Below are 23,460 nucleotides of genomic sequence, written 5' to 3'. Positions count from 1 at the left end.
GAAACTCGGTCGCAGAGGAAATGGTTTTTAACCTCTTTGCTTGCGAAGAGTCATGTTCATGCTCTGTGTTTAGCCGACTGCTTGTCGGTTCTAAACAAGGAAACATATTTTGTTCCATCTTGGCTCCTTTTAGCCCCTGGCAGATGAACTTTTCTGCCAAGGTTACTGGCCCTGCCACGGGGAGGCAGGAGCAGTGCCTGGAGTGACCAAACGAAATTAGGAGTTAGTCTATTAGATATGAAAAATAAAGAAAGGTTACTTTCCTTCCTTGCTCTCTACCAGTACTTTTGATACAAGAGCTGCTAAATTAAAGGATTTCTCAAAGAGAGGAATGTAAAAGAGAACGCAGAATTCACCTATCAAAAAGTCGCAGTGAAAGCACAAATAGAAATCGCTCAGTCAATCGCTTGGCACCCGGGGCCCATGCAATTCGTAGGAGATGTTCCATTATTCATCAGTAAGTGAGCTCCTGTACCTTGATTTGATGAAATGTTAATGAGCTAAAAGCACTTTCATGAATCCATGTTGACCCAAACATTATTAGAATTTATGGCCACAGTTGCAATTTCAGGATATTCTTTGTTGGTGTACAGCTCTATCCAAAATTTTGTGTAGAAAGTAGACTTAAATATATCTGCAATAAGGCCTCTAAGGTTGGGATTATTCATACCACGAATTTAAGCAGATACGCCAACTGTTTAAAACTGATTTAATAATTTAACTGATTAAATTAGTTTTAAACGGTTGGTGTATATAAAAAAAAAAAGCCGAGCACTATTGGGAAAAACAACACCAGGTCTCCCCCGACAACGCCGTTATACTTGACCGGGCGCATAGCTTCTGGGACCGCAAGTGGCTGGACAGTCTGGATTGGATCCTCTGGCAACAATAGCATGAATAGAGATAGGGGAGTACGACTTCACCCTTTTTGAGGCAGTGGTTTTTGCCAGAGATAAATGTTTTAGTTTTCCACACCCTCAGGCCACTTCCGGTTCTGGTACACGTGAAAGGAATACCGAGTATGCGCCTGGTCATCCACGTGTGCGGTGAACCTGGTATTTAAGGATGTGTCACTTAAGTTTCATTATTGCTGAGGAAGGAGGCAGACACCTCCGAAAGCTTCAATAGTGTTTTTATCGCTTTTAAATTTATATTTTAATGCATTTTAACGTATTTACTTATTTTATTTTAGTTTTGTCTTAAACTAGTTTTTTGTAAATAATCGATTTTTGTAAATATTATTTTACAATCTTTTGTATCATTTTATTATTAAATCAGTTTGAATCAGGTGTATCTGTTTAAATTTGTAGACTTAAATAATTCAGTAATCCTTGATTGTTGTTAATTCACACATTTCCAATTTAAACTGAGTCTCATCTATTTCACACCATTCTTTTATTTCCTGCATCCATTCAGATGTGAATTCTACTGATAGATAATGGCAGAAATCATAGCACTCTGTTTACATTATATTAGTTTCATACATGTTACTTCATTTTGAAAATTTTTAAGAGTGGGGAAGAAAATAAATTCATTACTTCTTACACCTTGAATGAAAAGCTCAAGTTTATTTTGAAACTTAAGATAGACTCAAGAGTTCACAGGTGTTTTTATTTTTTCCTTGAAGACAAATGTTTGGAGCATTAATGTAAGAAAAAATAAAATAGCAAACAAAAATGCATCCCTCAAAATGTCAGCAAAATGTTTACTTTTATCACTGTCTTCAATCTGCTGCAAAAAATTCAATTTCACTTCCTAAATACCACAACCTTTTTGGCATTCTTCCCTTGCTTACCCACCTCACATTATTGTAAGCAACCAGGTCGAGAAACTCAGCATCAACATTTTTTAAAAACTGTTTTAGTTGCCTGTGTGAAAGTGCTGATTTTGATTGCAGAAAATTAACTAAATTGGTCATTTCAGTCAGGAGAAAGTGAAAGGTCCCCACTCAGTTTTGAACAGTGTTGCACTAAATATAATACAGTAATAGAAAAGATGATTTTTTGTTTGTTTCTTTAAGTCTGCCAACGAGCCCACTACTTCCACCTTTCATGGCTGGAGCCCATCTGTTGCAATGGAAAGCACATCTACAGTTCTAAGTTCTTTGGAATTTAATAATTTTAAACTTTGTTACAGATTATTTCTCCTGTTGTCCATCCACATAGAACTATTGATTCCAACAAATATATTACCATTAATAATTATCATTTTTGGCTAAATAAAAGTACTTGCATGCACAGTTCAGCAAGTAATTGATCAGCTACATTGCGAGTTTGTGATGCCACATAATTTGATAAAGAAATCCTTTGAAACTTTTTAGCTGTTCCTTCTTCCTCTAATAACTTTACTGTTTCTAACATGTATTATTTCACCACCTCAACATGAAGGGTAGCATTTTCCTAGCTAGAATTCACAATACTCTCAAAGAAGCTTCCATACAGAGAGGGCGCCGACTCTTTAAAAATTACAGCTGTGAATTACAGGCTCCGAAAAAGTGATAAGTGTTTGCCTTTTTATTTACCTAATTGCTATTTTATATTGTACTTTATACGTAGGTCTTATAGTTATTGTTATGCTGGTTATTTTTAATTTAGATAAAGAGTTTTTGTAGATTACTACTTAATATACGTAAAACCGTTATTTCATCCAAATCTTGCAGCCATTGTTTTTGTATAGAGTAGTAGGAAATTCAAATTTTTAATTGTGGTAACTAGGCAGCTCTAATGTATAATTATATAGCTTAATATGCATCACTGCATTTCAGATTCTATTAGATAGTGTAGTATTGACAATTAATTAAATTTATTGATCTTATTAATTTAAAATATCATGCCCCAGAGTAGAGCAACAAAGCAATGGGCACAAAGGGGCAGGAGTGCTGTGACTTGGGGGAGAACTGAGGGGGCAATTCTCCAATGCATCACAGTCTAAAAAAAAAAATGTGCAACTTGTGAAATGTTTGCCGAACTCTGGAACAGAACATGATCTAGCCAAGGAGGATGTCTTTGTGTGTGCCAGGTGCAGAGAGTGTCTAGAAATTAGGCATCAACTCAGCGTTCTACTGGGGTCTATGACAGCTTGAGGTGTGGGTAGATGCCCTCTAAGAAATTAATGAGGGGGCCTGTCAAGCTCTCAGCTGCCCAACTGAATGCCAGAGGCATCAGGCGTTCAGTTGGGCAGTTCAGTTGCTCACTCCTGGGCATCAGGCAACACAGCAGCAATCTCCAAGGCAGAATGCACTGGTCCCAAAGGAACTAGTTATTGTTGGTGACTATTGTCAGGGTGACGGGGAATATATTGTGTAAAAAGGATAGATGGAACAGGACCAGGGTATGTCTGCCAGGGGCAAAAGTTGATGACGTTATAAAGCATATATCATCTTTTAAAGGCACAAAAGCTGATATTGTTGTACACATTGGCCCCAATGACATTAAGAGTAAGAGATCTGCAGATTTACTTAACAAGTACAGGTTAATGTTGCAAAAAAGTCGTGAGTCAGGATTAAATTTGAAAGTGTCTGCAATTCTGCCCAGACACTAGGAAGGAATACACGAGAGCCTTGTCAATCAATTCGGCCCTGGCAAGATTGTGCAAGGCTCAAGGGGTAGAATTTTTTCAGCCTGGTCTGTAGTTGTTAACAGGAGAGACTGCTTCTACAGGGATGGGATACACTTAAATAGAAAGGGTGCAAGAATATTTGCTGATGCTATCGAGGCAGTGTTAGGTGGGTCGAAAAACTGCTAGCTTTGGGGGATTCACAAACTAAAAGGTTAAAAGTAGCCGCAGGCAGAGGTGAAGGTGATTCTTGCACAACTTCTATCAGAATAAGTAGCGACCTGGAGCGAGGGGTGATGGGGGTTTCAGGGACTGATGGCAGTCATCGTGAAACAGGTGGGTATATGGGATATGTTAGGGTAGCTAAGAATAGGTGCATGTATACTTGCATGTATACCAATGCTAAAAAGTATAGTAAATAAATTTGATGAATTTGAAGTGCTGGTCAAGACATCAAAGGCAGATATTGTTCGGATAGCAGAGACGTGGTGTCACACAGATATAAGGAATGCAGAACTGGAATTTGGGGAGTACAATGTGTACAGAAAGGATAGGAAGGGAGGAGTTGTTATGCTGTTAATTAAGAAAAACAAAATCAAAAGAAGTGCATCCAGTTGATATAGATGAACAGTGCACTGTTGAGTCAGTTTGGTGTGACATAAGCACTGCGAAAGCAAAAATAAGAGTAGGAGTGTGTTATAGGCCTAATGACTCGAATGAGTACAATTGTACAGAGAAATAGAGTGGGCTAGTAAATCAGAATGTCTTATAATGGGGGATTTCTCGTAATCTGCCTTCGCCTGCCTAACCTCCTTTGTGACCTGATTACAAACTAGCTTATATCTGCCTTAGGCTTCTGAGTCACTTGATAATTTATATGCATCCCATGCATTTTTCTTCTCTGTCACGAGTCTCATTAGTTCATTTGATAACAATTTAGGCCTAAACCCTGAACAATATTTCAGTGATCAGTACACTGATCACTGCCACCTAGTGGTTCCTTTATCTGCAAATTCTTAATACACGAATGATCACTGCTGATAATGAGATCAAGAGTATTACCCTCTCTGGTTGCCTCTCGAACATGCTGCTGCAGAAAACAATCGTCCAATAAATCCAAAAAAGTCTTACTAGTGTGTGAGTGACCAACCCACAAGTTCCAGTCAATATCTGGGAAGAAAAACAGCAAGGATTTCTTTACTTATATAAACTCTTAAAGGAAGGGGATGAATCTGATTGGTCCACTTGATATCTATGGTTCCACCGTTGATGATCCTGCTCAGATATCAAACAAACTGAATGAGTATTTTGCATCTACATTCACACATGAGGAGTTATTAAGGTTTGAAAATGGCAGAAGGTTATCAAATTGTAGCAGGGTGCTTAATGATTTTGTAATAACTGAGAGCAAAGTGGAGGAGAAATTGTTGAAGTTAAACATAAGAAAGACACCTGGGGTGGATGGGATCTATCCAGTTATATTAAAGTAGGCAGCAAAGCAACTAAGCAAACCCTTAGCCATAATTATGAGAGCATCCTTGGACTCAGGGGAGGTCCCCATGGACTGGAGATGTGCAAATGTATCCCCAATTCACAAAGGGGGATCGAAGGGTGACATGAGTAATTACAGACCAGTTAGTTTAACTTCTGTTCCAGGTAAAATAATGGAGTCACTGGTTAAAGATGCATTGGGATCATCTAGACAAGACTGTAGCAATAATTCAGACACAACATGGGTTTGTTAAGGAAAAGCCTTGTCTGACAAATTTGATAGGATATTATGATGTGGTTAGAAAGGAACTGGATGAAAAAAATAATTTTGATATCATATATTTGGATTTCAGGAAAGCTTTTGACACTGTTGCGCATGGAAGACTATTGTACAAATTGGAGCAGAATGGTATTAAGGGTAAGTTGCTACAATGGATAAAAGGATGGTTGAGTGGGAAGAAGACAGAGGGTGGTAATTAATGGGTACTGCTCTTCGTGGACTAATGTTATTAGTGGAGTCCCACAGGGTTCGATGTTGGGTCCTCTGTTGTTTTGTATATTTATCAATGATATTGATGAAGGTATATCAGGTTTAGTGTCGAAGTTTGCAGATGATACAAAGGTTGGCAGGGTTATTAATGACAATAATGGCAGTATGCTACTGCAACAGGATCTAGATAATTTGGGCAGATGGGCTAAGAAGTGGCAACTGAAGTTTAACCTTGACAAATGCAAAATACTACATATGGGTAGAAGTAACCACAGAGAAATGTACCAACTGTGTGGTACTACACTTAAGGTGGTAGAAAATGAAAAGACCTGGGAGTAATTGTGTAGTCAGATATGAAGTTTTCTGAGTAATGCAGACAGGCTGCCAGGGCAGGTCATGGGGTTTTGTCAATGATATATAGGAATTTTGCTAGCAGGGAAAAGGAGGTGATTGTTTCTTTGTATAAGGCAATGGTCAGGCCACGCCTTGAGTACTGCGTACAGGTCTGGAGCCTCATTTTAGGAAGAATGTAGATTTGCTTCAGTGTATACAGAGAAGGGCAACAAGATTGGTGAGGGGAATGAAGGGATCCTCTTACCAAGAGAGGATCCCTTCTCTTGGTAAGAGGAGGTTAAGTTCTGCAAATTGCAATGGCTGGAGACTAGGCACCTGCGCACTGATCTGATTGAGGTGTATAAGGCCTTGAATGGGTTGAGCATGCTGAATTCTGATGGGATCCTTCCACTTGTTCAGATTATGAACCTAAGGGGGCATAAATTCAAATTAAGAAAAGACAGATGTAGAATAGATGTGCAGAAATTTGCCTTTAGCCAGCAGGTGGTTAATTGCTGGAACAAACTTCCATCTGTCATTGTGGAAGTTGATAGGCTAAATAAATTTAAGGAGGAACTGGACAGGCATTTGGAGGGAATGGTGCGATTTTTTTTTTGGCTGATGCTGCATAAGCTCATACACTTGCTTTCTTGCATCACATGCCACTATTATTAGTACTACTACTACAACATACATTTTCCCTGTGATGCAGAAGGCCCACACAATTTTATGCTGGCCTGCCTCTACGGCACTTTTATGTTATCTAGCTTACTTTCTCTGGATTTCAAGTGCAAGGGAAATTTTACATGAAAATCATTATATGATTGGTCTCAATGTCTTTTCAGATTACATACTTTAGCAACTGACAGGACTTCATTAAGGATTACACACATGGGTAATTATTATTAAGTACAATTCCAATGATAAGGTTCAAAAAAGTAAGTAGTTCAAGTAAGCAACAAAACAACAAAAAAATTCTGATAGTATCTGAGCATTAGTTTCACATATTCCTCTTCCAATATTCCATTAGAATATTGTAAGAGGACAGCACTTCACACCTGCAAAAAAGCTTCCCCTTTTATCATGCTCACTGGGTAGCCAGCACCAGTAAACTCTCAATCGAAGTCCTTGAATTTTCTAGCTTTCAACCTTGGTAATTTATTCTAGTGGTGAACAACTGGAACAGGTTACCAAAGGTAAACCTCCTGAGATCCAATCCACTGGTATTCCTCTTCAGTTTATATTTATGCCAACTGGTCCTATCTCCCTAACAGCAAAAATATGCAGCCCTCTAACCCCACCATTCATTTACACACCCCTTTACAGTCTTGCACACCTTAATCTGATTTCTCCTCCCCAGTTATCTAATTTCTATTCTCTGCAGTCTTTCATTGTAGGAAGATTCTCTTGAATTCCTTACTAATTTTAGTTGCCTTGCTCTGAACCTATTTGAGAAGTTAAATGTCTATTTTCAGATGCAGCTTCCAGACCTGAATACAATATTCCAAGCACAGCCTCACAGTTGACTAAACACAGAACCATAACCACCTTTTCCCTACATATAAAGGCCTGGTTAATTATTTGATAAGACACTGTGCACTATCTTAACCATCTGTTTCCATTGCATGGAGAATCTCAACTACCCATATTATTTTCATCTCCCTTCCATCAATTCTTTTTTTGTCACTGACCATCTTTAACTGTTCCCCCCTCCACTTTATAAATTGCCTGTGGATTATTATTCCTCAAGTGAAGAGCCTTACACTAGTAGTATTAAACCATAACGAACCATAACTGCCATTTTTTTATGATTATGTAGCCAGTGTGGACTGTTTAGGAGTAGCATGACCTATTTGTGATTGTTTATTGCCCTACTTACCCTCAAAATTATCTGCAAATTGTCATAACAAAACTAAAATCAAGAGGGGGCCCCAATATCAATCCAAAAGGAACCTCACTTGTAGCTCTGGTCTTCTCTGAACAATGTCTGTCTTCCATCCTTCAGACAACCCTTGATCTAACTAAGGATTTTGCTCATAATTCCAACTTGTGCCACTTCAAACAATAATCATTCATTCACAAGACTATGCCAAATGCTTTAAAGCCCAAGTACAGAGTGTCTAAAGTCCTCGTGCACTTTAAAACTACAATAACTTAGGTTCTATATGAGTAAAATGCACTGAAAAGTTAATTTATACTAGTTTTTATACACAAAAATAATTACTTAATTTACTCTAATTTTTTCAAATTATCTATCCTACAAGAGATGTCTTCAATAGAAGAGAGAGTGAAATGTGTCCTCTGGCTAGCAGAGCTTGAGTCCAAATCAGCAGTTAAAATAATTTATGAGACATTAGGCAAAGGAAGCATCACACAGAAATTCAAATTCAATGAAGGAGTTTAAAGAGACTCATTCTGTTAATGATAAGCCACAAACTCTAAGGCCAGGATTAAATGAGGAGACTATGGTATTTGTCGAGGAAGTTTTTCAGCAAAGCCAATGTGTGTTTGTGATTTGGTTTTTAGGAGCATTAGCAACTAAGGCCATATTGCTCCGGGATATGCGGTGGTCATTCCCAGACCTTTCCGCATCCTCCGTATTTGGTGGTGACGGGCTCAAACCCCGGTTTAATCAAGAAGCGTGTGCTACGCACTGCTGCTCCTTCCCACCTGGCTACAGAGGCGCTAGCAAAGCCAATAAAAATCAATAAGATGGGCATCTCTAGAATGTTGTGTTTCTAAAGCAACACACAAAATTCTTGGAGTAAAATTGCACAAGCAACCTTACAAGATTTGTGTGCACCAAATATTGTTGGAAGAGGACTACCATGAAGATTAGCTTTCTGTCATGAGTTTAATGAAACCCATCTTATCTCTTGACAATATTTCAGTGATGAAGCAACATTTCACTTTAGTGTAAAGGTTAATCACAATAAATGCTGTACTGGAGGACAGAAAAACCACAAGAAGTCTGGGAACATGAAAGGGATTCCCCTAAAGTCAATGTCTGGTGTGCCCTGGAAAAAACATTCATAACTGGTTGTTTGTTTTGAATAAACAGTGGTCAATGGCGAGACATTTATCTTGCGGTGCTGCAGTATTTATTACTATTTTTTTTATTCCTAAACTAAGACAATTAATAATTGAAGCCAATGGGGTTTTTCAACAAGATGAAGCACCTTCCCACCTTGCTTGCAATGTTCAATTTTTAAACAGTTTTCCCAAACAGATGGATCAGCAGAGGCGGGCCAATTGCTTGGCCAGCTCTCTCACCAAATATGTACCACATTGGACTTTTTCTATGGCATCATGTTTAAAGTGTGGTTTACTCCTCAAAACCTAGCTCTTTACATGATTTTCACAACAATATCACAAATGCATTTAATGCTATAACATTGAATTAGCAGTGGAGAAAACAACTGGAGAAAGTGTTTATGGAATTGTGAAATTATATTACATTTTTTATCAGTAATGATGGAGGCTATGTTGAATATTAACTTTATGATTACATACCTAATGAAACTAAAACCTTTCCAATGAGATTGTTTTTTGTAATGAACCAAATTATTACAATTTTAAAGTGCACAAAGCCTTTATGGACACCTTGTATATAATACTAGTCATTTTTTGCATCCATTGTTTCGTAATAATGCCATAGTAATTTAGCAGATTGGAGAAGAGCATGATTTCCCCTTTTCAGACTAGGGCTATGGCCTTTTAAGACTCCATTCCCGCTGGAACAATCCTGTAATATACCCAAGCCAATAGATTCCATAATTTTCTCCGCAAAACTTACAGGTCTATAAGTCAACAGGGTTTAAGAGTAATGATCCCTAATAGATCAATGTAATGTAATGTCATATATTACAAAATTTATAAACAGAAATACTATACTTTAAAACAATAATTATATGAAAACATTTTACAAAAAAATGTACAAAAATGATAAAGTTCCTGATCTCATACAAAAGAATTACCATACTTAACCCAACAGCTTGGCTGGGGTTTACTTTATTAATACATAATATTCCTTTTCCTCAACTGCTAAAATTGCAACTTCAGAATTTGTACTTGAGAATGGTTACTCAAAAACCTCGGTAAGCAACCACTAGCCACTCCACAAACAGTATAGGGGGGACACACACACACACACAAAATTGAAATATCCTACTTGAAAGGATATTTAAGAATACTGAAAACAAACAAACATTAAAATTAGTCACGCAACGTACAGCAAAACATGAATATTTGAGCCGGATGCTATGGTAATTCATGATTATGCCATAAATATTTAAAACTGCATCTGGTGAGAAACTACTATAAATAATCTGACCCAAGTATTACTTACGTACCACACATGCAAATTGAATTTACTCCTATTTGGACTTAAGATCTGCTGATAAAAACAATGTTCATTATTATTATTACCGATAATGATAACACATGACATTCATTTAAACTCAATCTCTTACAAAAATTTGTCTTCTCAATTTTTACCCCCTTGGAAATTCTGCTCGCTGTACTTTACTTTGATACTTACTTTTTGCTACATATTTCCTGTGCTTTATCAGCTATATTTTTAAGATCAACAAGCTTAGTTCCCCTCCAAGATCCATCTATTAAAAGTAAATATAAATATTAATGAATGAATATAAGAATTCTCAAATTAACAATTTTAAAATTAAAGATAATTTTTATAGCAACTACTTTTTAGTTCCAATGTTATTAATTGTTAATATAACAACAGATTTAAATCTTTTATATATAGGATGATTATATAGTATCTTCCAGACTTTCTCTCTAAAAGAAATTGTGAAATATTTAGGCATACACCAAAGTTATTTGGCATTAACTTTGTATGATTGTATAACTGTAGTTTGAGAGGACTGTTAATGTCCACAAATAGCAAAGTAATCATTTATTCATGATGACATAGGCAAATATAATAGAGCAAATTAGTGAAGCATTTTTACATGTGGGGATGCGCTATTGAAGCTTCACTACAAGCCTCCATAGCCAAGAGGTCAGGAGTGGGAATACAGTAGCACATGCTCTTTGAGTAGACTGGAGTTCAAGCCCCTGACTGCTAAATATGATTGATCTGCCAACCTGCATTGGACCAGCATGGCAGATTATGGTCCATTTCTCTCAACATTAATCATTGAGGAGGTTTCCATCCTGCAGTGGATTGATAATGGCTGCAGTTTTTTTTTATAATAATGTGATAAAAAAAAGGTAAAGTCTCTCCTGTTAACAAGTACTGGCCATGCTGAGAAAAATTCTACCTTATGAGCCTTGCACAATCTCTGCAGGGGCTGAATTAATTGAGGAGGCTTTTGCCATTTGCTCTCACCATGTACATTCTCCTATCATATCTGGGAAAAATTCACTTTTAAATTTAACCCTAATTCACAGCTTTTTCTCAAAGTTGCCTCATACCTGTAAAGTAAATCTTCAGATTTCCTCTTCTTAATATTATTAGTACCAATGTGTACAACAATATTCTGTCCTTAAAAGACAATGGTCCTACAACATCAACTTTTGCCCTTAGCAAATATACATTGGTCCTATTCTGCCTATCCTTTTTGAGTAGCATATTATTCTCTGTTTCCCCTGACAATAGACACCAACAATTACCTCCCAGATTCAAACTCTTCAAGAAGATAACATCTTGACTTTCTACAATTTCTTTGCCCAGTAGAAAGAAGAACAGCCTAACAACTTAAACATTACTCTATTAAGTTATGCAAATACATGAAACTGAGTCATGTAGTCAGAATCAAACCTGTATTCTTCTTGTCAAAACTCCCCCCCATGATTACAAAAGGGATAGTTCAGTGTGAATTTATTACTCATTTCATCCTCTGTTCATACTTAACTAATGGTGCAAAAACCAAAAGCTATCATTAAACCAGTATAGTACAACAGGTTGCAAGCTGTCCAAGTAATATAAGAACAACAGAAAAAGTTATCTTCTTGCAAGAAAGGCATATTAGCTAACCCCATCACATTTACCAGACTTAACACCAGCAGATTTATACTGATGGGGATACCCAAGCCCAAAGTTTATACAGTGGTTCCCATAATAGTAACAGAACTGAAAGCAGCTTTAATTAGAGAAGTAACAAACATCAAAGGTGGACCATTTTCATCAACTTTTCATGGGAATGATGTAAAGTTTTCAATGTTTGCAAAATTTATTGGCAATAAAGCTTTGAGAACAATTTTGTTATAATTTTGGGTGTCAGTTTATTTGTTCTAATAACTCATGCAGAATGATTATTATAAGTAAAGATTCAGTGGTTTCCAACAAGTAATTTGAGAGATACAACACCTCAAATCCCCTGGAAGTTATTTTCTAATCATCCTATATTTATAGATCTTACCTCCTCCAAAATTGTAATGATGATGGCTGGAAGACAATGAAATGAACCGAAATTTAGAGCTAAAAACCAAAATGCATTCCTATGTGAGCAAAATTGCAAAATGTTTATAGTTAAAATTAAAAGAATGTACAACAGAATTAAAAGAAATTAAAAGTGAGGAGAACCTGATATCATCAGCAAGGTTTGAAAGAAACCATCAATAAAAAAATCTTCAATAAGAGAGAAATAACATGCTACACAGCATGTTATTATTTACAGAAAGTTAATACACGAGCAAACATTTTCTTGTTTCATGGAATTGATTTCTTCTCTTTTGATTTCTCTTATATTTAAGGCGAGAAGCATAGTAAAACAGTACAAAACAATTTACCACAATTGGAATATTTAAAACTTTTGAAAAGTTTTTTGCAAGAAAAGGATAAAATAAACTAAATAATTTGAATAAACTAAATAGAAGCTTAAGAAAGGATAATTCTAGAATGGATGCATTCCCCTTGTAAAAAGGGTTATTAACTATTGAAAAAAAAAAAAAAATATATATATATATATATCTAATCTTGAAGACCTACCGAACTTTTGTAAATTTAAAGAACCATCACAGAGACAGATTTATAGTTTTTTTTTTTTTTTTTTTTTTTTAAGTAAGCTTAACTTCCTATGCATTATTATTTTGCTTTTTTATTTTTTATTAATACCACTTACTTCAGTCAGTTTAGGTCAAACTATGTTATTTACTCATTAGAACCATTAAAACAAATGTGAAATGGAAGCCAGAGCACCAATGTTTCAAAAGATGCTTTCCTAGATATACAGCTGTAAACTCTTCCTGAATGATCAGACATTTTCTAATAAAAGAACAGTTAATTAATGTGCAGAATGGTCCCATGTGTCTCAGAAATACAGTCAGTGATATCATGATGTTACACTGTTATGTCAGCCAAGAAACTTATGACATGATTAAGCTAAATCAAAAAAAAAAAAAAATCCTTAATAACCATAATAAACAAAAATGAATATCAGAGTACTTTAAGTGCCTAGTACCCTATGCAACTGCAGTGAAAACTGGCCATTGTCAACAAGTGTTAATTTACATAAAATAATGTTTAGTTTTAATTTTTTTTGGACTTGAAGGAAAGCTCTAGCATTCTATATAGTTCATAATTTATTCCTGTGGAATTGTTCTTTAAAAGGAAGGATAAGTTTTTCATATGCAAGGGCATAAACCTAACAACAAATGCTTCAACAGCTGGTTTCTGATTAGTGTAGTACTGGTGAATAGTAGTTTTTAACAATGATTTATGTCTGACACCTTAGATTTTGCAAAAATTTGTTTTTTCAGTAAGCATGAAGTTATGTTAGTAACATAAGTCTTAATGAAAACTAATTCACAACATGAAGAGAAAAACAACAGTACAAAAACAAGAATGGCTAAAGACTTTCTCTAAAAGGTTTATGCATGAGCAACCTCTATTAAAGTAAAATTATGCATCTTGAAGTATGATGCCAATATCATAAGCCATAAAATTGTCATATGATATTTGACCCATGCAAACTAGCCAGTTCCTGGAAAGCTGATATGATCTGAACAGGTCCAAAATGTTTTTATGTAGGATTACTACAAAAAAAAAAAAATAAAATAAAATATATAATTTATCTATCTCAGTAAATACCGTTGGACCTCTATATAATAAAATCAATTGTTTGCTTGAAAAAATTCGTTAAACAGAAATTATTATAAAGAAATATGAACCTTATCAACAATGAAAAATACTGAAAATTCAGAAATATATTAAAAGATGGGAAATAAATCAGAAATAAGTGGGAATGAATAAATTTTCTAACATTTTAAAACAATTAATACATATTAAGAAATTACTACTTACACAATGCACACAATGTATTAGTACACTTAAGAATTATATCATAAAATATTTGGTTATTTTTTGTTGTATACAGTTCATAAAAATATTTGCATTTGTTTAAACACTCAAATATATTTTCTATTACATTTTCTTCCTACTGAAGGCCTTGATGCAGAGTTTCAAATGCTGCCAATAATTCTTGTTTGGAAATTTTACTGTTGCACTCATTTTCACCCAATTCATAGTTGATAATGTCACTAGTTCTTTAAATATGCTCCAAAATGTTGGAGTCACTCGGATATTCAGCTATGACAACATTATCAACTCCTAAAAATTCATCGAGAACAATTTCTCCACTGATAAAACCTCGTTTGGAGCTCTTCCTAAAATTGCTCAATGTCTTGTAGTAGTTCATCCCTATCATTGCTGTTAATTAGCATTTTAGCAAAATGCTACTTTTGTGAAGTGAAACAATTCTTAATCTTTGTTTCTGTCACATTTGACTCCACACTTTTGCTAACTCTGATATGTACATCCACAATTCTATAACAGAATCTATAGGTTGGATGGTTTCTTTCCTTGGTATAATTTTTTTCAGTATGTGCCTTCGATAGTGCATTTTCAAATCATTGGCCAATTGGCTGCAGTTTAGATGAGGTATTTGGAGGGAAGAAAGCAAGCTTCACACTCAAGTTTTGAAATTACAGAGAAAGGTATGTAGGGCAGTTGTTGACAATTAACGTGATTTTTCCGTTTCATTCGTCATCTTTCTATCAAAATTTTAAATCCACTGTTCAAAAACTTCACTTGTATCCAAGATTTTTTGTTGTACTTCAAAGCTAACGACTTTACACCTTTGAAACATCAGGGCCCGTTACGAAACTCTGAAGCTTTTCGTAACAGGCCTACTTTGGCCTGTTACAAAAAAGCTTCAGTTTTTCCATTACCAGCCACATTTGCATCACCCAAGACTGCAATTCTCTCCTTACTATTTTTACAAACGTTTACCACCTTAAAGTCTGTCATCTTGTTCGGCAAACATTCAAAAAAAAAAAAAAATACACGTTTCATCAACATTGAATATGTCTTTGGGCTTGTAGTCCTCCTCTGTAATTTTTTTCAAAACTGTTTCTTTCAAATGGATATAGTTGTCTTTGATTGCAACTCCACTTTCATCAGAAATAACTTAATTGAGTAAGCCATGTGCTCTTTAAATTTGTCCAACCAACCGGAACTTACTTGGAATGTTTTATGCCTCAGAAAAGATGCATACTTCATAGACTTTTCTTTTATTAATGGCTCTGATATCAGCATGTTTTGGTCTCGAATCAACTTCATCCACTTAAACTGCTTCATCTACATCTCACGCAGTCATTTTGCATGTTTCCGATTGGGTCCCATTTCCTCAAATAGTTTGAAAATCGAAACACAGAATGGTTAACACACAATTGAATGTTTTTCAGAATGGGTAACACACTACTGGAGAATACCAAATTTTAAAAGCAATTTCTTTTTTTACGCCCCAATATACACTATTAAGCACTTCAACATTTTCACACTACACTCAAGGATTTCCTCTTAGATGCCAAGGTTACTTGCACAACAACTAAAACAAAACTAATTTAGGGACCATTTGTATCTTCCTTGTAAACAGACAGGCAAAATTTAGTGAAAGTGTGCGAATTTCCAGGATAAAGGAACTCTCTCTCTTAATTTGCTAATAATCCTATTAGAGAACAATAGAAAAAAAGGTCGACCAGAGCCAATGTAAGCGCCAGGAATATGCCTTAATCTTTGCCAATAGCTGTGGACACAGATAGCAGTTGGCCAGTGCAACTTTTCGGTACAAGTAGTCTATGCGTTTACTTCTTTTTAGCCATTGCCTACCCACTGCTGGGCAAAGGCCTCTCCCAAAGCCTTCCATCTTTTTCTATCCCACACCATGGTTTGCTAGTTTCCTCCTGCAGGATTTTATGGGCACCACTGAATTGTAGAATGTTTTAGCTCTTAATTCATGCTTTCTACTGCATCAATTTTATTGCCTAAAGGCCAGAGGTGCAAACAATGTGTACCCAGGTCTCTCGAAATCAGTTCATTATATGAAAATTTTTTTTATTATACAAAGACTATTTTCAATGTAATGGGGAAATCAAAAAAAAGTTTGCTACATAGAAAAATTCACTATATGGAAGTTCGTTAAAGAGGTCTGACTGTATATAAAAATACTAGGGTTTATTTCTTTCCCATATGCCATGGCTAATAACAAAATCTATTTTTATCTATTGTAAAACCCATTAATAGTTTCTTGATATTTATCATGGCTCAACAAGAGTTTCACAAAAATTTCCTCTAACTTCGGCTCTATATGCAAATCTTCAAAACCTATGCAAAACAAACTTCACATGTACCATAACAGTATAGTTTTCTTTTGTTATATTTAGACTACATATTTCAATTACTTACCAGCAGTAATGAGCAAGCAGCAGCCAGCATCTCTGATCCTATCTGCTAGAGATTCAGCAGAATAGCCTCCAAACTAGGATGAGATTAAACAGCTATCTTAAGTTAAAATTAGATTTAATGTTAATTTTTAATAATATAATACCATATTTTCTTATACTACAGTACACTGAAAGGACAAAATTCATGGGATATCTGGTTTCTGCGTAATGTGATGGTGTTACCCCTCTCCTAGTGGATGAACCCACCACTTCGCAGGTATATAGGTATGCTACATCACTTCATTCACATAGACAGTAATCCAAAGTCAGTTAACTCACTATGTTTGTTAACTGACTTTGAAAGAGGGATGATGGTGGGTTCCCAACACATGGGTCATTATCGCAGAGGTGGTACAGAAACTGCACCATCTCTGTTAAACAGTATCAAGAGTATCGGGAATATGCCATTTCCGGAGTAACATCTCATCATGGATAGCGCTGTGGGCGAAGAAAGGTGGTGGATGAACGTGGCCACTGATGTCTGTCTTGCATTGTTTCAGCCAATTGGAGAGCGACAGTGGCACAAATTGCCACAGACTTCAACGAGGGAGGTGCCAGAAACATCTCCACCAAAACTATCGGGCAATCATTAGCCGCAACAGGTTATGGGAGCCGCTGACCAGGCAGAGGGTGCCATGCCTCAACTGGGTGAAAGAACATCGGCACTGGACCTTGGATGATTGGAAAAAAAAAAAGAAAAAAAAGTCTCCTGATATGACAAGTCCCATTTCCAGTTATTTCAAGTGGACAGGAGAGTGCATATCTGGCAGAAACCACATGAAGCTATGCACCCATCATGTCAACAAGGCACTGTTCAGGCAGGTGGACAGTCAGAAATGGTCTGGGGTGTGTTCAACTGGCACATGTTGGGATCTCTGGTACATCTAGATGCATCTCTGAATGGGCCAAGTTATGTGTCCATCCTTGCAGACCATTTGCAATGCTTCTTGGTCATCGTGCACCCACAGGGCAATGGACTCTTCCAGCAGGACAATGCACCACCCCACAGAGCCATGGTTCAAAGAGCATCCCACAGATTTTACCACCATGGAATAGCCTCCCCATTCACCGGATATGAACCCTGTGGAGCATTTCTGGGATTCTGTGGAAAGGTCCTTTCAAGCTTTGGATCCTCCACCCAGGAATGAGATGGAATTATGAATAGCGGTGCAGCAAGCAAGGATGGAAATACCTATGGAATGCTTTCATGAACTAGTGGACTCAATGCCTCATGTGACTGCCCTTATCTGGGTAAAAGATGGGCCTACTCGTTACTAGGTAAAAATATCCCATGATTTCTGTCCACTCAGTGTACATCTACATACATTATACATCCCTAAACTGCTGTGCACAAAAGCACAATGAAATACAAATACCTACTTAGTAATGTGTTGTAAGCCAAGATATGTCTCCACTAGACCTGGAATCAATTCCACTTCTGCTATGCTGCCCGAATACCCAAAGTGATTATAGTTTGTTACCTTAAAATGCCCTTTCCAGGATTCCCCATGAAATTAAGACTGGTAAGTTTGCTGGCTAACAAAGAATGAGTAAGGTCTTGATCATGTTCCTACACCATATATGTGCAATGTTGATTAAACATTTATCAGAATGTCACTCTGTTTCCAAATGAAAAAAAAATGACTAAGAACTTAATCAGCAGTTTCAGGATAATCGACACTACTTGCGTTATTAACAAGCACTATTCAGAGCAAAACATCCCATATCTTTTAAAATATGCATCACCACCATGACAATTCTTGTGGTTTATCCCAACAAATAATACCAAGTCAAGCCTGTTATCTAAACATATCTAGTAATTCTCACAAAAATGTCTTGGCCATATTCAGTTTTTGTCATGGCAGTAGTGAGCTGCACATAAATATAAATTCATTGGCACCTTTTGTATTTAAACTGAAGTATGATCTTTAATGTTTAACATTAAAGTTTAACAGTCCTTGAGGTTGTCACAGACATTCTCTCAGATATGCCAGACAAGCTGTACTTGCTACCTGGGAGTCTAAAATGCTGATGGAACTGATATTTGGGAGACATTCAAGTCAAGTGGACCCAATTTTGGCAAAGTCCGGACAGTCTGTGACAGCCAAATCCTCTGCTTGCACCTTCATGATGGTGGGACTATTAGTAATCCTGGGTATAACCTCCATGCACAAGCACACTGTGGGTGACCACCTAGGTGTGAACCAACGTAAGCAAGCGTCAAGGTGTGGTGCCCACACCACATGGAGGAATGCCACCCCTCTGTTATCAGGCAATACTAGGTAGTAGATGACTCATCAACCGGTGCAATACCACCACTTGCTTATTGGAGGCTTGAAGTGGTGGAACCCATGTTTAGTCTCCAGAGCTAAGTTCCGATCAACCCTTCCCCATCTCTTCCATCATGCAGTGTGATTTATGACTTTTGAGGTTATGCTGAACATCATGGTAAGATCCAATCTTCCTTACATTGAGAATACAGTTCTAAAACGGTGTTCGCAGGCCAGCCGCTAGTAAGTACACTGGACAAAACTTATTGGTAACTCTTTAGGAGGATTCCGAATCAACTAGTGTATAATCTTGCTACCTCTACTCTGCTAGATAGTGACTGGAGGAAGTCCGAGTAGTGTGTATGCGGGGGGTATTGTTGAGGCCACGTTGTGTCAAGGATCTGGGTATATTCTTAACATGTGTATGCCATACCCAAAAATTCATTATTTCATACAGCATGTCCCCCTCCCCACTTTTCCTTACTCTATTATTGAATACATGAATTGTCATGGTGTATTCAATAAGAGTAAGCTTATCTGTGAAAAGATCTAAACCTCCCAAACACTTCCTAGTTCATTTCCCAAATATATGTGGTCCCAATTCTAATCTCAAAGATGTCCATTTCCACTAGCAGTCTGCCAAACCCCATGTACTTTTTCTAACAGAATCTCAGTTATCAGTTGATTCAACCATTGCTTATCTCAGTTGCCCAAATTATTTGCTGATTCCTTTCACCTCAAAAGGTGGTACTTGTGCATGTCCGTTTCAATATTCCCTGTCAGAGACTTGGTAATTTGGAATCTCCTCTTTTCGATCTTCTCTAGTCAAGTCTGTTGTCTCTACCGTTCTCCCAACTCTACTAATCACTTGGAGCTCTTTGACTTCCTCTCTTTACAACTTTACTTTCTCCACTCCAACTTTCCTAACAGTGGAAGTAATTTTCCTTGGCGATTTTAATGTTCACAACTCCAGCTGGCTTCAGTTTTCTAGTCACACCGACTCAGCTGGCCGAGATGCTGAGGTGTTTGCAATTACTAATGACCTTGCACAGATTGTTCATTTACCTACAAGAATACCGGACAATCCTAACCATACAGCCAACATGCTTGATATTTTTCTCACAAACAACCCTTCTAAGTACACAGTCAAAGTGAGTGGTCCTTTAGGCACCTCAGATGGAGCCTTTATCTCATGGCTATTCCCAACTTCTTATTGTTTGGCATTACAAGAATGCAAAATGGGATGACCTGCGAGATTTCTTTTCCTTGGTCAGATTACTGTTTCAAAACTTCTGATGTTAACGTTTGCTCAGATCGTGGCAGTGAAATTATTCTTGTAGGAATGGAATCCTTTATTCCACACTCCACTTTAAAATCTCATCCTTTATCTAAACCTTAGTTTTCCAATAAATTTGCTAAGGCTGTTCAAGAGAAGAACATTGCATATCGTAATTGGCTTGTTTCACTAGCGTAGCTACCCTTTTTCGGGCCCGGAGGCAAAGAACATGTTCAGGCCCCTACTTAACAAAAATTGCAAAAACGGGAGACAGTCAAAGACGACGGGCCGCTAAAGAGCTCAGGCCCAGAGGCAATTGCCTTGCCTGCCTACATGGTAACTATGCCACTGGCTTGTTTCCAATTCTTCAGTTTCATTTTCTGCCTACACTAAAGCTTGCAAAAATTGTAAAGCAGTTATTAATCAGTCCAAACCAGATTTTGAACAGGCTAAGAGTAGAAAACTTGCTTCTTGCCCTAATGGTAGCCGAGCATTCTGGTCTCTTGCCAAAGCTATTGGATGCAACTTTTGCCCATCTCTGTCAAAACCAGATGGTTCTGTTGTCACTTCAGCCAAGGATAAAGCGGACCTGCTAGCATCCCATTTTTTTTCCAACTCTCATATTAATGATCTTGGTAAAACACCTCCCACCATCCCAACACGCTCCATTCAATGCCTCCTGTGGTCTTCCGTCAAAAGGATGTCAGAAGGATTTTGACAAATCTTGATGCTAAGAAAGTTCCAGGTCTCGATGGTATTTCTCCACTTGTTCTCAAAACCTGTGCTCCTGAACTTACTCCTGTTTTTTGCCGCTTTTTTGACTTTATTCCAAAAGGTGTTCTTTCTTCAGCTTGGAAATTTGCTCATATCCAGCCAGTTCCTAAAAAGGGTGACAAATCCCTCGCATCCAATTATTGTCCTATTGCAATTATTTCTACTCTTTCTAAAGTAATGGAGAAATCAATTAACCGCCAACTCTTAAACTACCTAGAAACCTTCCATCTGATCAACGATCGCCAGTATGGATTCCGTCAGTGTTGATATTCTTGCTTATTACTCATTTATGGACTAATTCAATGGAAAGGTTTGGGGAAACACAAGCAGTTGTGCCGACCGGGCTAGTTGGGTGGGTAAAGTACCTGTCTAGCAACCCAATGGTCGCGGGTTCGAATTCCACCTCAGGCTTGGATCAAAGTACTACAAAAACCTTGGGAGGTGCATTATGGCCACAGAAGCAGATGCACAAAAAAAAAAAAAAAAAAAAAAAAAAAAAAACAAGCAGTTGCTCTTGACATCTCAAAGGCTTTCGATCATATTTGGTGTGAAGGTCTTCTAAACAAGCTTCCATTTTATGGTTTGCCAACTGTTTTTTGTAATTGGTTATCCAGTTCTCTCTCTGAGGGTGATGGTAGATGGCCGTCTTCTAACTTCTCCACTAATGCTGGTGTCCCCCAAGGTTCAGTTCTTTCCCCCACTCTTTTCCTCTTGTATATTAATGACCTTCTTCCATTGACTGAAAATCCTATCCGTAGTTTTGCCGATGATAGTACATTGGATTCCACTTTCCATTCTGAGAAACCTTGCCTTGCTCAATCAGCTTCAACTTCTCAAATATCCAGTACCAGTTCCTTAAATGCCAATTTCCAGTAGGGCAAAGACAACTTAGTTGATTTAAATCCTTCTAAAACTCAGTCTTGTCTTATATCTCACAAAAAGGATTTTTCTGCTCCTATACTTATCTTTGGTGACACTTTGATTTCTAGGCAAAATCATATATCTCTTTTGGGGATTACCCTGACTTCTAATCACTCTTGGCTCAAGAACATTACAAATATTGCTTCCTCTGCACCTAAAAAAAAAAACTTCATTTTCTCTTTTTCGGCATTACCTTTCTTCCAAACAGCTGTACAGTCTGTACAAATCGCAAATCTGCCCTACCATGGAATATTGTTCCATGATCTGGGGTGCTGCCCCCAAAACCTCTCTCAGGCTTCTACATTCCATTCAGAAGAGGGAAGTTAGGTTAATTAATGAATCTTCTCTAACACTCTCTCCACTCGCTGTCCCACAGACAGTGTTTTTTTTTTTTTTTTTTTGTTAGTTGTTGGCACATCAGCTTTGGTGGCCATAATGCACCTCCCAAAGTTTTTGCATTTTTACTCTGATCCAAGCCCAAGGCAGGATTCGAACCCGCGACCTTTGGGTAGCCAGGCAGTCACTTTTCCCATAGATGTACTGTTTCTGCTGCATGCCTTTTCTATAGGTACTTCCATGGGCACTGTTCTTCTGAATTGGCTTCTATAATTCCCACTCTTTCAAAACAGTCCGACCACATGTCACCACCAGCCAACATCCATTTACTGTCCAATTTTGTCGCCATATATTCATGTGTATTCAACATTCACATTCGTATATAACGAGGTAACATCTAGTGAGAATAAATTGTCATTGTCACCAAGTATACAGTCTTTAAGATTATTAAATAATGTATCATAGTTCTTAATCCCAAATTGTATTACCTGTCTAAAGGGTTTTATAATGCTATATACATGTGTGGCTAAAGATGAAAATGCTGAGTTCCTGTAGGAAACAATAGGTCGAATAGGAAATCCAGTCTTGTGTAATTTTACCTGACTGAAAAGTGCAGGAATATTGTATGTTCTGGCCTTCCATTCCTTTAACTGAGCCATAGTAATGTACTCATTTTTTCGATATGTGGTTAACATTTTATTGTATTGATTGACAAAATTGGTAAATAGTGTCGGGTCTATTTCAAGATAAGTGGAGGTATCTGATACAACTGACCCTAACTTATTAACATAAATCAGGTTTATCAAGTATTACCACTGTATCTCCTTTACCAGCTCTCTGAATAATATCTTTATTTTTCTGAAGTTCACATAAAGCTGAACTGTCATGTGTATTCAATTTTGGAAGTCTCGTTTCTTTCATGTCATTCACCACCTGGTTAACTTGTTGAATAAATAAATCTTTTTGTGGAACATTACGGAGTCCAAATTCAATATCGATTACACTGTTTTTTTTAGGTAGTTTTCAAAGTGGTAAATTGTAATTTAATCTGTTGGATAAAAGTGAAATCTGGTCCTGCGATAGCATATACAAGGAAAGATTTGTAACCTGTTGATATGTCAGTTCGTTGAATTTGGGCGAGGGGTCTTTGCAAACTAGCTTTTAGATTTTTTAATTGTTTTCGTTTTAATTTCTGGAGAGTATCATACGGAAGTGTTCTACGTATCATATTGAGGTAAACTTCTTATTCTTTTACAAATATTGAT

At 37.0% G+C, this 23,460-nt stretch overlaps 1 protein-coding gene across 1 annotated transcript in view; it reads right to left on the bottom strand.

Moving 5' to 3' along the window:
- The window catches only part of LOC150085446 (acetyl-coenzyme A synthetase, cytoplasmic-like), a 200,725-nt gene that overhangs the window by 105,139 nt on the left and 72,126 nt on the right, over positions 1-23,460 (bottom strand). The window contains exons 4-5 of the mRNA XM_090373254.1: positions 16,581-16,653; positions 10,410-10,485 (exon numbers count right to left, since the gene is read on the bottom strand). Coding sequence (XP_090229380.1) covers positions 10,410-10,485; positions 16,581-16,653 — 149 coding nt within the window. The remainder of the gene's footprint in view (positions 1-10,409; positions 10,486-16,580; positions 16,654-23,460) is intronic.

Source organism: Mastigoproctus giganteus, chromosome 5 (assembly GCF_048544385.1).
Source record: "Mastigoproctus giganteus isolate SK-2022 chromosome 5, ASM4854438v1, whole genome shotgun sequence".
NCBI classification, from domain to species: Eukaryota; Metazoa; Arthropoda; class Arachnida; order Uropygi; family Thelyphonidae; genus Mastigoproctus; species Mastigoproctus giganteus.
The sequence above is the reverse complement of the archived record's forward strand: the minus strand, read 5'-3'. Positions and strand labels throughout refer to the sequence as shown.